The following is a 17,762-nucleotide window of genomic DNA, read 5'->3' on the forward strand; positions in this document are numbered from 1 at the left end:
CATTGGTTTAAAACCTCCATGTCCCATTTGGGGTAGATCTGACAGTTAACAAGAACAGTTAGGACTGGAGTGTATAGCCTATACCAGACACATTGACGAGATTGGTTTATTAGTTTTATTGGTTATAAACGTGTTTTCAACATTTCGTGAAAATGGCCATTCACGCATTCACGCATTGCTATAGGATCATCAAATCACCCTGTAGCTAATCCTCAAATCAACCACTTAGCCTATTGGTCACCCGTCAATGAGCCATATGGACCTTATTGCTAATCTATCGTCGAAAACTGCCGATTATTATGGATATGATAGTATTTACATGACTATTATCTCCATTGTATGGCTTCGCAGTCACCTCGTAGCGTATCTCCTTATCTCATAACACTGATGTAATTTGCTGTAAGAACAAATTTCCAACCACTTCCATGCAGCCCCAAAGCTTCACATTAACATTCATGCCTGACATTTTTATTTACCATAAAACACATATATATATTTTTTCCCCTTTTTCTGACACTCTTATAAAGTATTGCGTTGCGACACGTGTTACTCTAGGATTTTTTTTTTTTTACTGGTGCTTTATTTTGTCTTTTTTTTTAATCTGTAAAGGAGAGGCACAAAAATATAGAAAATAAAAACACATATATATATTATTTGCATTGTTTTGTGGGCCCTGTGGGTGTGCACTGACTATCCATGTGTTTCAGCCGTTAGTCTGAAGGGGGGAAATAGGAATAATAATAGTTATAATTATAATAATAATCATTGTAACAACAACAATAATAGCCAATATTATTATTACATAACCATATAACTTGGAAATGCCCCAATTCGTGGGAAAAGTCTATAAGCAGGCCATGGGAACGGCAGGTGAATGAATGAGTCGCTCTGTTTAACAGTCTGCGTCAACTCTTTGAAGTGCAGCTATGCAACAACGTCTCCTATTCGTCAATAGGAGACGACCATTAATGTCCTCATTGGGGCATTTTCACAGTGAAATGTTAGCGACGAGACAACCTGTCACTCAAAGAGAACAAAACCGTATAAATATCCTCTGTCTTCACAGTCAGACATTCAGTAGCCTCTCCATCTCACGGAACACACACACACAGACACACACACACACACCTTGGATATTATTAGCAAAGAGATATCGCTTTTTTGGGGGGATATTTGGACTATATAGGACAGCCAGCTATACCATGGAACTAAATCTTCACTTCATCATGATCATGTCCATGTTCTGTCAAGTTCACGTTGCAGCATCTTGGTAAGACACACTTGTTCTCACTTTTAAAGTATTCCGTTTGCGTGATTTAAAATAAATGTGATGCCTGGTGACAAGCTATAGCCTATACTTTACTTACCATGTCTCTTCCTTTCTACAGGTCGGTAAATAACTTCCTCGTGACCGGACCCAAGGCCTTCCTAACGTATGCCAGCAGTGTGCAGGTGGGCGCGCAGAACGGCATGCAGGAGTGTAAACATCAGTTCGCATGGGACAGGTGGAACTGTCCGGAAAGTGCGCTCCAGTTATCAACACACAACGGTCTCCGCAGTGGTGAGGAAACGCACATTTCGCTTGTTTCATTCATTATAGCCTATACTTTTTAGTTGTGCCAATGCTGTATGTATAACGCGGCGCCTATATGCAATTACGCATGGTTACGCACATAGATTGGACTTATTACAAAGGCCTAATGATGGTACAACATTTGATAGCAAAATAATATTATTACACATGAATAACATATTTTCTTTCCAATTCAATTTAGCCACAAGAGAGACGTCTTTTGTCCATGCTATCAGCGCTGCGGGAGTGATGTACACACTGACCAAGAACTGCAGCATGGGAGACTTCGACAACTGTGGCTGCGATGACTCCAAAATTGGACAAAATGGTACGTTGGCGTATAGATCAAAAGGAAAGAAAAACTGTCTGGGGGCGACAATTCTGTATCTTAACATGACATGAGACGCAGGCCTATGTATATTATAACTCAGACCTTTTGATTCTGCAGGTGGCAAAGGGTGGATATGGGGCGGATGCAGTGACAATGCTGCGTTCGGCGAGAAGATCTCCAAACAGTTTGTGGACGCGCTGGAAAATGGACATGATTCGCATGCAGCCATCAACCGGCACAACAACGAAGCTGGCAGATTGGTATGTGGTGCTTCATTATCTTTTGAATAATCAAACATGTGTTTACTTCATTATGTCAAGTAGGCCTATTATGTATACAGTGCACTAGAGAGTGTAGAAGTTGCCTGACACATATCTCCCGTTTGTCTCCCGACAGGCCATCAAATCTACCATGAGGAAAGCCTGCAAGTGCCACGGAGTATCCGGGAGCTGCAGCCTCCAGACCTGCTGGATGCAGCTGGGGGACTTCAGGGACGTGGGGAACTTCCTCAAGGTGAAGTACGACCAGGCGAGGACGCTGGACATGGACAAGAGGCGAATGAGGGCCGGGAACAGCGCCGACAACCACGGCGCCATCGCCAACGCGTTCAGCAGCGTCCCCAAGACGGAGCTCATCTACCTGGAGGACTCCCCCGACTACTGCGCCATGAACCAGAGCCTGGGCTACCACGGCACGGAGGGCCGCGAGTGTCTCCGCGGGGGAGGAGGAGAAGGCAAGAACAACGGCTCCCAGTGGGAGCGACAGAGCTGCCGCCGGCTGTGCCACGACTGCGGCCTCAAGGTGGAGGAGAAGCGCGTCGAGGTGGTCAGCAGCTGCAAGTGTAAATTTCACTGGTGCTGCACGATCAAGTGCGAGACGTGCACGCAGGTTGTCGCCAAATATTATTGCGCGCGCCGGGAAAGAGGAGCTGCGCGCAAAATGAAGCCGAGCGGACGAAGGCCGCACAATAAAACCAAACGGAGGCACCGTGCGCGCACCGAGCGCAAGCAGTGAGTGACTGCATGCTCGCGCTCTGTAAAGACTGTTATGTGAATGTCTCCGCAATCAATACATTACGAGTCTGCCTCATCCTGGACTCGCAGCAACTGACAGCCTTTCATGAATTAAGACTTTTAATGCACTTTATATAACTTGGAGAGATAGACTATATATATATATCTCCAAACTGCATGACAACCTGTATATTCATTTCCCACGGATTGACCCTCCCTTGTATTGTGTGTCACTTGTTTGTTGTCGTCTCGTTCGATGTTGTGTGCGACGTTTTGTGTCGGATGTATTTTTGCATGATAAAACAAACCTTAATAAATATTTTAATAGTAGCAGCTCGCCCTGTCTCATTTGTATAAAATAAACTGTCTTTAAACGTGTCACCCTTTGAAGTGCGCAATAGGCGTTTCCTAAATCCATCGACCAATCAGCTATGGGATCACGGAAACAAAGCGTGGTTCCTCGTTCAAATAATGGAGCAGGTTTGTGATACAACCACCCAACAACGCAGACTAAAAAATGGCTATTTCTATATTTTTGCTCGTAGCACTTTTTCACCACAACGGCTGTCTGGCAAACGCTTGGTAAGTCTTTATTTATTTATTGTATAGTTCGTCTGTGGATTCGCAGTTATGTGGCCTATATACATGTGTCCTTATAATTTGTTTCTCTCAATTTTAAATTGCCTGTTGTGTGTCTTTTCACCATTTCAGGGCTGCAAACAACTTTCTTATGACAGGACCCAAGGCCTATTTGACTTATACGAGCAGCGTGCAGGTGGGCGCGCAGGCCGGCATGGAAGAGTTCCCGCTTGGGAACGGTGGAACGGTCCGGAGAGGGCGATCCAACTGAAAGGACTGAGAAGTGGTACGTTTCCAAAAAATCACACCCGTGTGAACTGAGTGGTGTAAGGTCTTATATAGACTGATCAGCTGTGGTCTGACGTAATGTCTGACGTAATGAAATCACACCCGTGTGAACTGGGTGACCATAGCAACCATGCTCAACATGCCAAGTTGCGTCACACACACACACACACACACACACGCACACGCACACGCGCACATACACAAAGCCCCCAAACAAACATGTTTATATTACTCCTAAACATTTTACCAAACATCACACACTCTCCTATCCTCCTGGTGGAGACCTGTGCCCAGAAGGGCACTTTTTCTAGTCTATATCTATTTTCAGATATACAAGCTCACAGCAAGTCACTTTGTGCCATGCTGCAAGCTTAATCTATATATCTATTTTCAGATATACAAGCTCACAGCAAGTCACTTTGTGCCATGCTGCAAGCATAATCTATATCTATTTTCAGATATACAAGCTCACAGCAAGTCACTTTGTGCCATGCTGCAAGCATAATCTATATCTATTTTCAGATATACAAGCTCACAGCAAGTCACTTTGTGCCATGCTGCAAGCTTAATCTATATATCTATTTTCAGATATACAAGCTCACAGCAAGTCACTTTGTGCCATGCTGCAAGCTTAATCTATATATCTATTTTCAGATATACAAGCTCACAGCAAGTCACTTTGTGCCATGCTGCAAGCTTAATCTATATATCTATTTTCAGATATACAAGCTCACAGCAAGTCACTTTGTGCCATGCTGCAAGCTTAATCTATATATCTATTTTCAGATATACAAGCTCACAGCAAGTCACTTTGTGCCATGCTGCAAGCTTAATCTATATATCTATTTTCAGATATACAAGCTCACAGCAAGTCTCTTTGTGCCATGCTGCAAGCATAATCTATATATCTATTTTCTTTTGCATCGCAAAAAATGACACATTTTCCTTCTCTTCTGGAGGGTCCCTGCATGGCGGCACAGAACATTTTCAGATGTATACTGCAGTTAGTTGGCAGTAACTGCAGTTAGTTGGCAGTAACTGCAGTTAGTTGGCAGTAACTGCAGTTACTTATAGTTAGTTATATAGGCAGTTTTATATTTTTTATGCTAAACATACATTAACATAACATAGGTTAAAGCAGAACATAAAGCAGGAAGAGTAAGTGCTACTATAAGGTAGTAGCTAATGGGGATCCAAATAAACAAGAAACAATTCAAATCAGCAGCCCCACCTTTACCTAACATATGGTGATGAACACAATAATGCAGGCTATATGCAGCTGTGTCCAAAGTGCGGCCCGCGGGCCAAATGCAGCCCTGGGGTGAATTTTATATCGTCCGCAACTTCATACCTGAATTGCATTGTGAACGGGCCCGCCCAACAGTATGGGACATTTTTACATTAAAGTTTTTTAACCTGGGCATTTCGCAGAGTATAATTTCCTTGTTCCTTGTTCCTTGTATTTCGTTTTTTTATCTTCCTAGCTTGGTTACATTTGGTAATGTGACATAAGGCTGAAAAAAGGCTGAGATACACTTTTGTTCACAGCACACACCTGACAGAAGACCATTGATATTAAATATTGCTGATAATAGTTAACAGTTTAAAGGCCCATGACGTAAATCACCGTCAAGTTCAAGGTCACGGTCATGTGCCCGAGACGGAGATTGATTAATCTCCGTCAAATTAGTGATATGAAAACGGATCGCATCGCTCCACAGCCTAGATGCGCTTGTTGTGCAATCCTCGGTGTGACACAACAGTGACACGTCATCGAAAATGCTCCCTGCCTGTTTAGCCGACGACAACGAAAATCTTAAAACGTTAATAACTCGCGATCTAAATAATCCCGCCTAATTATAAAAAAATATCCTGTGTTAGACGGCCCTCCGCGGTCCAGTCGCTAGTCGCGATAGATTTATTTTTATATACCTCCCGTTGTTGTCGATCGACTCTATAGTGGCGTGGCTAATGTTAGCTGCTACACACACATTCACAACGAGTTACGTCAGACCACAGCTGATCAGTCTATATAAGACCTTACACCACTCAGTTCACACGGGTGTGATTTTTTGGAAACGTACCACTTCTCAGTCCTTTCAGTTGGATCGCCCTCTCCGGACAGTTCCACCGTTCCCAAGCGAACTGGTGTTTGCACTCTTCCATGCCGGCCTGCGCGCCCACCTGCACGCTGCTCGTATAAGTCAAATAGGCCTTGGGTCCTGTCATAAGAAAGTTGTTTGCAGCCCTGAAATGGTGAAAAGACACACAACAGGCAATTTAAAATTGAGAGAAACAAATTATAAGGACACATGTATATAGGCCACATAACTGCGAATCCACAGACGAACTATACAATAAATAAATAAAGACTTACCAAGCGTTTGCCAGACAGCCGTTGTGGTGAAAAAGTGCTACGAGCAAAAATATAGAAATAGCCATTTTTGAGTCTGCGTTGTTGGCCGCACAGAGGAGCTCTGGTTTATGGTATAGGCCTATGTGGTGTGGTGTGGTTGTATCACAAACCTGCTCCATTATTTGAACGAGGAACCACGCTTTGTTTCCGTGATCCCATAGCTGATTGGGCGATGGATTTAGGAAACGCCTATTGCGCACTTCAAAGGGTGACACGTTTAAAGACAGTTTATTTTATACAAATGAGACAGGGCGAGCTGCTACTATTAAAATATTTATTAAGGTTTGTTTTATCATGCAAAAATACATCCGACACAAAACGTCGCACACAACATCGAACGAGACGACAACAAACAAGTGACACACAATACAAGGGAGGGTCAATCCGTGGGAAATGAATATACAGGTTGTCATGCAGTTTGGAGATATATATATATAGTCTATCTCTCCAAGTTATATAAAGTGCATTAAAAGTCTTAATTAATGAAAGGCTGTCAGTTGCTGCGAGTCCAGGATGAGGCAGACTCGTAATGTATTGATTGCGGAGACATTCACATAACAGTCTTTACAGAGCGCGAGCATGCAGTCACTCACTGCTTGCGCTCGGTGCGCGCACGGTGCCTCCGTTTGGTTTTATTGTGCGGCCTTCGTCCGCTCGGCTTCAATTTGCGCGCAGCTCCTCTTTCCCGGCGCGCGCAATAATATTTGGCGACAACCTGCGTGCACGTCTCGCACTTGATCGTGCAGCACCAGTGAAATTTACACTTGCAGCTGCTGACCACCTCGACGCGCTTCTCCTCCACCTTGAGGCCGCAGTCGTGGCACAGCCGGCGGCAGCTCTGTCGCTCCCACTGGGAGCCGTTGTTCTTGCCTCCTCCTCCTCCCCCGCGGAGACACTCGCGGCCCTCCGTGCCGTGGTAGCCCAGGCTCTGGTTCTTGGCGCAGTAGTCGGGGGAGTCCTCCAGGTAGATGAGCTCCGTTTTGGGGACGCTGCTGAACGCGCTGGCGATGGCGCCGTGGTTGTCGGCGCTGTTCCCGGCCCTCATTCGCCTCTTGTCCATGTCCAGCGTCCTCGCCTGGTCGTACTTCACCTTGAGGAAGTTCCCCACGTCCCTGAAGTCCCCCAGCTGCATCCAGCAGGTCTGGAGGCTGCAGCTCCCGGATACTCCGTGGCACTTGCAGGCTTTCCTCATGGTAGATTTGATGGCCTGTCGGGAGACAAACGGGAGATATGTGTCAGGCAACTTCTACACTCTCTAGTGCACTGTATACATAATAGGCCTACTTGACATAATGAAGTAAACACATGTTTGATTATTCAAAAGATAATGAAGCACCACATACCAATCTGCCAGCTTCGTTGTTGTGCCGGTTGATGGCTGCATGCGAATCATGTCCATTTTCCAGCACGTCCACAAACTGTTTGGAGATCTTCTCGCCGAACGCAGCATTGTCACTGCATCCGCCCCATATCCACCCTTTGCCACCTGCAGAATCAAAAGGTCTGAGTTATAATATACATAGGCCTGCTTCTCATGTCATGTTAAGATACAGAATTGTCGCCCCCAGACAGTTTTTCTTTCCTTTTGATCTATACGCCAACGTACCATTTTGTCCAATTTTGGAGTCATCGCAGCCACAGTTGTGGAAGTCTCCCATGCTGCAGTTCTTGGTCAGCGTGTACATCACTCCCGCAGCGCTGATAGCGTGGACAAAAGACGTCTCTCTTGTGGCTAAATTTAATTGGAAAGAAAATATGTTATTCATGTGTAATAATATTATTTTGCTATCAAATGTTGTACCATCATTATGCCTTTGTAATAAGTCCAATCTATGTGCGTAACCATGCGTAATTGCATATAGGCGCCGCGTTATACATACAGCATTGGCACAACTAAAAAGTATAGGCTATAATGAATGAAACAAGCGAAATGTGCGTTTCCTCACCACTGCGGAGACCGCTGTGTGTTGATAACTGGAGCGCACTTTCCGGACAGTTCCACCTGTCCCATGTGAACTGATGTTTACACTCCTGCATGCCGTTCTGCGCGCCCACCTGCACACTGCTGGCATACGTTAGGAAGGCCTTGGGTCCGGTCAGGAGGAAGTTATTTACCGACCTGTAGAAAGGAAGAGACATGGTAAGTAAAGTATAGGCTATAGCTTATCACCAGACATCACATTATTTCTTTTTTTTAAATCACGCAAACGGAATACTTTAAAAGTGAGAACAAGTGTGTCTTACCAAGATGCTGCAACGTGAACTTGACAGAACATGGACATGATCATGATGAAGTGAAGATTTAGTTCCATGGTATAGCTGGCTGTCCTATATAGTCCAAATATCCACCCAAAAAAGCGATATCTCTTTGTTAATAATATCCAAGGTGTGTGTGTGTGTGTGTGTGTGTCTGTGTGTGTGTGTTCCGTGAGATGGAGAGGCTACTGAATGTCTGACTGTGAAGACGGAGGATATTTATACGGTTTTGTTCTCTTTGAGTGACAGGTTGTCTCGTCGCTAACATTTCACTGTGAAAATGCCCCAACGAGGACATTAATGGTCGTCTCCTATTGACGAATAGGATACGTTGTTGCATAGCTGCACTTCAAAGAGTTGACACTGACATTATTAATCACAACGATCGATCACATGATCATCATCATCATCATATCCATAATAATCGGCAGTTTCGACGATAGATTAGCAATAAGGTCCATATGGCTCATTGACGGGTGACAATAGGCTAAGTGGTTTTAAGGGATTTTGAGTGGATTAGCTACAGGGTGATTTGATGATCCTATAGCAATGCGTGAATGCGTGAATGGCCCATTTTCACGAAATGTGAAAACACGTTTATAACCAATAAAACTAATAAACCAATCTCGTCAATGTGTCTGGTATAGGCTATACACTCCAGTCCTAACTGTTCTTGTTAACTGTCAGATCTACCCCAAATGGGACATGGAGGTTTTAAACCAATGCAAAACATAAAAAAAATCTCCCCCCCCCCCCCCCCACAATCAAAAGTCCCCCAATGTCAAGAGATTTGGGGTTTCAGCCCTCAAGTTGAATTATTGGGGATTAGTCGCCTCTATTGTCATATAGGACCACATCCCGATGGCCCATTGACGGGTGACAAGTGGTTTTAAAGGATTTTGAGTGGATTACAGGGGATTTGATGATCCCATAGTGTTAATCAATAATTAGGCGAGGGCTTAGGCCACTTAATCCATTGACATATTAAATGATAGAAACCAGCAGTTTAATGGCCGTTGATTATTATGACAGTGACAAGACGTCGAACATCGTAATCACATTATCATAAAATAATAACACAATGTGGACCTGGTGTTGTTGGTTAACTTGATTTGATTGTATATGCGGGAGCGTCCTGCACGTTTAACAATTAAACAATTAACAAAACAAATGTATACTGAATGATGTTCAAGCAGGCAGTATAGCCGAGATGAACCGCGACGTCACCACATGCGTTTCGTGTTTGCTCGGCAGCATTCTTGCATTTTCTTGTAGATTCCAGACAGTTTTCGCACCAAGTTGTTCCCTTCGGAAACATCTATTAACCTATTATCACGGCCATGTCAATGTGTGAGGTTCGACGTCTTGTCATTGTCATAATAATCAACGGCCATTAAACTGCTGGTTTCTATCATTTAATATGTCAATGGATTAAGTGGCTTAAGCCCTCGCCTAATTGATTAACACTATGGGATCATCAAATCCCCTGTAATCCACTCAAAATCCTTTAAAACCACTTGTCACCCGTCAATGGGCCATCGGGATGTGGTCCTATATGACAATAGAGGCGACTAATCCCCAATAATTCAACTTGAGGGCTGAAACCCCAAATCTCTTGACATTGGGGGACTTTTGATTTGATGGGGGGGGGGGGGGGGGGGGGGTTGATTCTATGATATTTCATAACATAAAGGGCCTGGCAATTTAATTCATTTTTTGGTTTAAAACCTCCATGTCCCATTTGGGGTAGATCTGACAGTTAACAAGAACAGTTAGGACTGGAGTGTATAGCCTATACCAGACACATTGACGAGATTGGTTTATTAGTTTTATTGGTTATAAACGTGTTTTCACATTTCGTGAAAATGGGCCATTCACGCATTCACGCATTGCTATAGGATCATCAAATCACCCTGTAGCTAATCCACTCAAAATCCCTTAAAACCACTTAGCCTATTGTCACCCGTCAATGAGCCATATGGACCTTATTGCTAATCTATCGTCGAAACTGCCGATTATTATGGATATGATAGTATTTACATGACTATTATCTCCACTTTATGGCTTCGCAGTCACCTCGTAGCTTATCTCCTTATCTCATAACACTGATGTCATTTGCTGTAAGAACAAATTTCCAACCACTTCCATGCAGCCCCAAAGCTTCACATTAACATTCATGCCTGACATTTTTATTTACCATAAAACACATATATATATTTTTTTCCTTTTTCTGACGCTCTTATAAAGTATTGCGTTGCGACACGTGTTACTCTAGGATTTTCATTTTTTTACTGGTGCTTTATTTGGTTTTTTTTTTTTTAATCTGTAAAGGAGAGGCACAAAAATATAGAAAATAAAAACACATATATATATTATTTGCATTGTTTTGTGGGCCCTGTGGGTGTGCACTGACTATCCATGTGTTTCAGCCGTTAGTCTGAAGGGGGGAAATAGGAATAATAATAGTTATAATTATAATAATAATCATTGTAACAACAACAATAATAGCCAATATTATTATTACATAACCATATAACTTGGAAATGCCCCAATTCGTGGGAAAAGTCTATAAGCAGGCCGTGGGAACGGCAGGTGAATGAATGAGTCGCTCTGTTTAACAGTCTGCGTCAACTCTTTGAAGTGCAGCTATGCAACAATGTCTCCTATTCGTCAATAGGAGACGACCATTAATGTCCTCATTGGGGCATTTTCACAGTGAAATGTTAGCGACGAGACAACCTGTCACTCAAAGAGAACAAACCCCTATAAATATCCTCCGTCTTCACAGTCAGACATTCAGTAGCCTCTCCATCTCACGGAACAGACACACACACACACACACCTTGGATATTATTAACAAAGAGATATCGCTTTTTTGGGGGGATATTTGGACTATATAGGACAGCCAGCTATACCATGGAACTAAATCTTCACTTCATCATGATCATGTCCATGTTCTGTCAAGTTCACGTTGCAGCATCTTGGTAAGACACACTTGTTCTCACTTTTAAAGTATTCCGTTTGCGTGATTTAAAAAAAAAGAAATAATGAGATGTCTGGTGATAAGCTATAGCCTATACTTTACTTACCATGTCTCTTCCTTTCTACAGGTCGGTAAATAACTTCCTCATGACCGGACCCAAGGCCTTCCTAACGTATGCCAGCAGTGTGCAGGTGGGCGCGCAGAACGGCATGCAGGAGTGTAAACATCAGTTCGCATGGGACAGGTGGAACTGTCCGGAAAGTGCGCTCCAGTTATCAACACACAGCGGTCTCCGCAGTGGTGAGGAAACGCACATTTCGCTTGTTTCATTCATTATAGCCTATACTTTTTAGTTGTGCCAATGCTGTATGTATAACGCGGCGCCTATATGCAATTACGCATGGTTACGCACATAGATTGGACTTATTACAAAGGCCTAATGATGGTACAACATTTGATAGCAAAATAATATTATTACACATGAATAACATATTTTCTTTCCAATTCAATTTAGCCACAAGAGAGACGTCTTTTGTCCATGCTATCAGCGCTGCGGGAGTGATGTACACGCTGACCAAGAACTGCAGCATGGGAGACTTCGACAACTGTGGCTGCGATGACTCCAAAATTGGACAAAATGGTACGTTGGCGTATAGATCAAAAGGAAAGAAAAACTGTCTGGGGCGACAATTCTGTATCTTAACATGACATGAGAAGCAGGCCTATGTATATTATAACTCAGACCTTTTGATTCTGCAGGTGGCAAAGGGTGGATATGGGGCGGATGCAGTGACAATGCTGCGTTCGGCGAGAAGATCTCCAAACAGTTTGTGGACGCGCTGGAAAATGGACATGATTCGCGTGCAGCCATCAACCGGCACAACAACGAAGCTGGCAGATTGGTATGTGGTGCTTCATTATCTTTTGAATAATCAAACATGTGTTTACTTCATTATGTCAAGTAGGCCTATTATGTATACAGTGCACTAGAGAGTGTAGAAGTTGCCTGACACATATCTCCCGTTTGTCTCCCGACAGGCCATCAAATCTACCATGAGGAAAGCCTGCAAGTGCCACGGAGTATCCGGGAGCTGCAGCCTCCAGACCTGCTGGATGCAGCTGGGGGACTTCAGGGACGTGGGGAACTTCCTCAAGGTGAAGTACGACCAGGCGAGGACGCTGGACATGGACAGCGCCGACAACCGCGGCGCCATCGCCAACGCGTTCAGCAGCGTCCCCAAGACGGAGCTCATCTACCTGGAGGACTCCCCCGACTACTGCGCCAAGAACCAGAGCCTGGGCTACCATGGCACGGAGGGCCGCGAGTGTCTTCGCGGGGGAGGAGGAGGAGGCAAGAACAACGGCTCCCAGTGGGAGCGACAGAGCTGCCGCCGGCTGTGCCACGACTGCGGCCTCAAGGTGGAGGAGAAGCGCGTCGAGGTGGTCAGCAGCTGCAAGTGTAAATTTCACTGGTGCTGCACGATCAAGTGCGAGACGTGCACGCAGGTTGTCGCCAAATATTATTGCGCGCGCCGGGAAAGAGGAGCTGCGCGCAAAATGAAGCCGAGCGGACGAAGGCCGCACAATAAAACCAAACGGAGGCACCGTGCGCGCACCGAGCGCAAGCAGTGAGTGACTGCATGCTCGCGCTCTGTAAAGACTGTTATGTGAATGTCTCCGCAATCAATACATTACGAGTCTGCCTCATCCTGGACTCGCAGCAACTGACAGCCTTTCATTAATTAAGACTTTTAATGCACTTTATATAACTTGGAGAGATAGACTATATATATATATCTCCAAACTGCATGACAACCTGTATATTCATTTCCCACGGATTGACCCTCCCTTGTATTGTGTGTCACTTGTTTGTTGTCGTCTCGTTCGATGTTGTGTGCGACGTTTTGTGTCGGATGTATTTTTGCATGATAAAACAAACCTTAATAAATATTTTAATAGTAGCAGCTCGCCCTGTCTCATTTGTAGCCTAAACGTGCCATGTGGATTCGTCAGCTCTTTGAAATTGCATGTGACGCTGTCATTTTGTATATTGGTTGTGGTTGTGGTTCCACAGGCTCTGCGGGAATCCCGGGGTGAAGTGATTCATCGTGGGCCGTGGTGTGGTGGTGGTGTCACATGTGAGCCAGCGGGTGGAAAATAAACTGTCTTTAAACGTGTCACCCTTTGAAGTGCGCAATAGGCGTTTCCTAAATCCATCGCCCAATCAGCTATGGGATCACGGAAACAAAGCGTGGTTCCTCGTTCAAATAAAGGAGCAGGTTTGTGATACAACCACACCACACCACATAGGCCTATACCATAAACCAGAGCTCCTCTGTGCGGCCAACAACGCAGACTCAAAAATGGCTATTTCTATATTTTTGCTCGTAGCACTTTTTCACCACAACGGCTGTCTGGCAAACGCTTGGTAAGTCTTTATTTATTTATTGTATAGTTCGTCTGTGGATTCGCAGTTATGTGGCCTATATAATTTGCCCTTTTGTTTCTCTCAATTTTAAATTGCCTGTTGTGTGTCTTTTCACCATTTCAGGGCTGCAAACAACTTTCTTATGACAGGACCCAAGGCCTATTTGACTTATACGAGCAGCGTGCAGGTGGGCGCGCAGGCCGGCATGGAAGAGTGCAAACACCAGTTCGCTTGGGAACGGTGGAACGGTCCGGAGAGGGCGATCCAACTGAAAGGACTGAGAAGTGGTACGTTTCCAAAAAATCACAACCGTGTGAACTGAGTGGTGTAAGGTCTTATATAGACTGATCAGCTGTGGTCTGACGTAATGTCTGACGTAATGAAATCACACCCGTGTGAACTGGGTGACCAGAGCAACCATGCTCATTTTTTGGTACGAACAGACAGACAGACAAACTAACAAAGCCAGTTGTAGGAGTGGTTTACACCACTCAAAAACTAAATTTACCAGGAGGGCATAACACATAACAGAGGTAGTAATTCCACACCCCACTTAACAGGCACCCATACCAACCTGTGGATTAACTGATTTCTGTATTAACCATAATTTTGTATAGTAATGCAATATTTTGTTTTCCAGCTAACGATAACATGTCTGGGACTGGAAAGGATTGTACAGGTAAAGGTTATTATAAATATTTGTTAGTCATTAAAATATTTTTCTATCAATGAATTGACACCAGAAAATGTATATTTTTAAATAATCAACTAAATCTATTAAACTGTTGTTTAAACTGTTTTTCCTTCGGTTTTCCGAAAAACACGTCCAGTGTGCAACCACCTTAATTGACCTTATTTTCTCCAATAGAGCAGACAAACCCCCAGCTCGGTGTATTCGAGCTGGGGGTTAGTGATCACTGCCCAGTCGGATGCATAAGAGATGCAACGTACTAAATCTACGGTGGTTTTAAAGAGAAATTGGCATTTAGCTAGATGACAAATTGACATTTAAATTTCACATCCACAATCTTGTCACCAAACTAAGACAAAAAAACGTTTTTTATATAGAAACAAAGCTTACTTACTTTCCGGCATCCTGTAAAAAGACAATTGTTAAAGCCACTTTTCTCTCTGTCTTAGACATTATTTACAGGATTGCTGCTCCATCCATTTTAAAGCACCTCGACACAGTGTACCATTCTGCCCTAAGATGGGTCACTGGTGACAGTTACGGTACCCATCATTGTACACTATGGGAACGCAGGCTTATGCTCTCTGTCTGAGAGGCGTGATAATTAAGCACTGGTATTTATTTATTTTCAAAGCCATCTCCCCCCTTACATTTGCTCTATGTTGGATCAGAATCCAAGTACCTATCAGACCCGTTCTAGTGACTTCCTGACCCTCAAGGTTCCATTTGCTAACACAAAGCTATGCAAAGCAGCATTCTCTGTCAGTGCTCCTTTTGATTAGAATGAGCTCCAGAAGTCCTTAAAAATCACATCACTGCCTTCCCTGGGAAATGATTTCCAGCACTTTTGCTCAACATTGTAATTGTTTTAATTGTCTCCACCAGGCCGAAGGCATGGGGAGAGAGTGCGTCCGTCTGTGTACAGCTAATCTCCAGCACCATTGACGCGGGCCCAATGCCAAACTGTGCACATACACTCCCTGGATGCCAACGACGAACCTCTGCCCCTATTCTTTCACAACGGCCTGTTATAGCGACACCATGAGGCCAACTTTTACAAAACACATTTATTTATATTACTACACGCAAGCACAGAGCAGCGCAGTCACTTCCGTGTTTCCTAATCGCAGCCAGTAGGCTCCCAGACTACATGCAGTAGGTTGATAAGATCGTCTTGATAAGTAACCTACTGGTGATTGGGCCTCATGCGCCAATAAGTTCCTAACTTTTCCTCTTACATTTCTTCCTAAGTGAATTCCTAAGAGAAGTCCAGTCAGATTCATGAAACGTTCTTAAGTAGGCAGAATTGTTCGTAAGCATGTTCTTATGATGATGAATCCAAATCCTCGTAACTTGAAGGGGTGTGCCAGTTCATTCAAATGATCATAGGTAGACACCCCACATATCCTAATTAACATCCTAATTACCATAGGGAACTGCCCCACCAATCCCATATAAGGCATTGGGAATTCACTTTCCTACCTGTGTTCACCCAGGTGGGTGTGGTTTTGCATGACTCCATGGCCTTGCCTGCAGTCACACCTGTGTGTGATTGCAGCACACAGAAATCACAGGACCTCACACATAGAAATAAAGTTGAGTGAAGTCAAGAATACCTAAACTAAAGTCTAAATATGGTGGAACACCAGACTCCAATAATACTGTGGAGGTACTGAAGTGAACAGAACATTTCAATATTTTCAATAATCATTAATGTATTTCATTATTTATCTCACAATAGTCAACTTGGGAGGGGGGGGTGATGGTGGGTGCATGGGGTGGGGGTTATGTGGTGGGTATGGTGCGTTGGGTTGGGTTGTGAACTCTAAACCAGTGGTTCTCAAACATTTTCATGTCAAGGACCCCCAAATTGACATGCATTCTGCAGACCCCCATATGAAAATATTTTCTGCTAGGGAAATGTTTTGAAGATTTATCAAAATGTTTCGAAAATAGCCGATCTACAAGCTCAAAATGGGCAGTAATGGGACGCGTTTGTGAGCTTGTAGATTGGCTATTTTCAAAGTATAAAATGGGATTAAAGTGGTAAATGTTCCATATTTTGCTGTGGACTGCCTGGAACTTCCTCAAGGACCCCTTGAGGTCCTCAGACCAAACTTTGAGCATCATGCAGATGGCGCTGTTTTTCCTTTATGTTTTCAGATTGCACTTAAGAACGAAAAAGGCACCCTAAGAGTGCTCCACAGTGTGCGTAGATTCTGTTCTTACCTACGAACAAATCACAGCTAAGAAAAGATTGAGGGATCCCAAAACCTTCTTAAAAACTTCCTAAGTGGGTCTAAGAACAAATTTCCTCTTAGGAACTTCTTAAGAACGGTTGGCGCATGAGGCCCATTGTTAATTTAACTCTGAGAGTGTACAAAGTCCATTTGTACATTCAGAGTTTCAGACCTGTAAGGATCCATTTGGTTCCAAACTATCATTTAGCTGGGGACCCCCTGGAACTCCCTCAAGGACCCCTGGGGGTCCCTGGACCCCACTTTGGGAACCACTGCTGTAAAGGGCCATGATACATGGGCAATATGTTACTTCCAAATAAGACACTTCTATCCTACCTGGAAACATGTTCTCACAATACATGTTTGTATGCCTTTGTTATATTGTTAATGCCAGTATTGCTATGCCAGCAATGTAAATTGATCTGCAAGTTGTACTTAAAATAATTTGTTTCATGGAAATACTCCATAAGGATATTGTGGCATCAAACTGTTGTATGTCTTTGTAGTCTGTGTAATAAGAGGAATTCTAGATGTGGTTGTGTGCTTTGTACACCAGGTGGGGCTATCAAACAGAACGCTGTGTGTGGGCTGTGGATGGATTCACCTGTTTATGACGTAATTTCCCTTTCCCCCTGGCCATGTCACGTGCATTTCTGCATTATATTCATAGTTATATAGATAGTAGGATGGATGCATCGTGCAGGTCGACAACGAGAGAGGTGGTGGAACAAACAAACAGGCATATTTCCATCGAGGGATATAATGGGTGACTCTTAAGGATTACAAGCTTACCTTTTCCATTGTTGTTAAAGCAGGATAGCTTTGAATTAAACTTTGCTAACACGCTAGCTCTATGGACCAGAGCTACTACCACGCTGAGCTGGGCTAGCATTAGCCCCAGTTAGCCCAAACATTTAGACTCTCGTAGAGGTTTTTTTCGATTCTGACGAATCTCTCTCGTCAG

At 43.8% G+C, this 17,762-nt stretch overlaps 3 protein-coding genes across 3 annotated transcripts in view; 2 read left to right on the plus strand and 1 right to left on the minus strand.

Moving 5' to 3' along the window:
• The window catches only part of LOC306914826 (protein Wnt-8a-like), a gene marked incomplete at both ends in the record, with an annotated part of 28,994 nt that extends 25,227 nt beyond the window's left edge, over nt 1-3,767 (plus strand). Inside the window, 5 exons of the mRNA XM_079492025.1 lie at nt 1,346-1,561; nt 1,776-1,901; nt 2,022-2,164; nt 2,301-2,914; nt 3,629-3,767. Coding sequence (XP_079348151.1) covers nt 1,346-1,561; nt 1,776-1,901; nt 2,022-2,164; nt 2,301-2,914; nt 3,629-3,767 — 1,238 coding nt within the window. The remainder of the gene's footprint in view (nt 1-1,345; nt 1,562-1,775; nt 1,902-2,021; nt 2,165-2,300; nt 2,915-3,628) is intronic.
• A 3,022-nt stretch (nt 3,768-6,789) lies between these two features.
• On the minus strand, nt 6,790-10,876 carry LOC306914827 (protein Wnt-8a-like; the record flags this gene model as incomplete). The annotated part of the gene is made up of 5 exons (XM_079492026.1): nt 6,790-7,407; nt 7,544-7,686; nt 7,807-7,932; nt 8,147-8,356; nt 10,870-10,876. 5 exons carry the CDS (start codon nt 10,874-10,876, stop codon nt 6,790-6,792), a joined length of 1,104 nt encoding a protein of 367 aa, XP_079348152.1.
• Nucleotides 10,877-10,999: 123 nt separating this feature from the next.
• LOC306914828 (protein Wnt-8a-like) lies at nt 11,000-13,071 on the plus strand (the record flags this gene model as incomplete). Its single annotated transcript, XM_079492027.1, has 5 exons — nt 11,000-11,048; nt 11,530-11,739; nt 11,954-12,079; nt 12,199-12,341; nt 12,478-13,071. The coding sequence occupies 5 exons, from the start codon at nt 11,000-11,002 to the stop codon at nt 13,069-13,071; spliced, it is 1,122 nt and encodes a 373-aa protein (XP_079348153.1).
• Nucleotides 13,072-17,762: the final 4,691 nt, after the last annotated feature.

The sequence above is a fragment of the Electrona antarctica genome (assembly GCF_951216825.1).
Source record: "Electrona antarctica genome assembly, chromosome: 22".
Taxonomy (NCBI): Eukaryota; Metazoa; Chordata; class Actinopteri; order Myctophiformes; family Myctophidae; genus Electrona; species Electrona antarctica.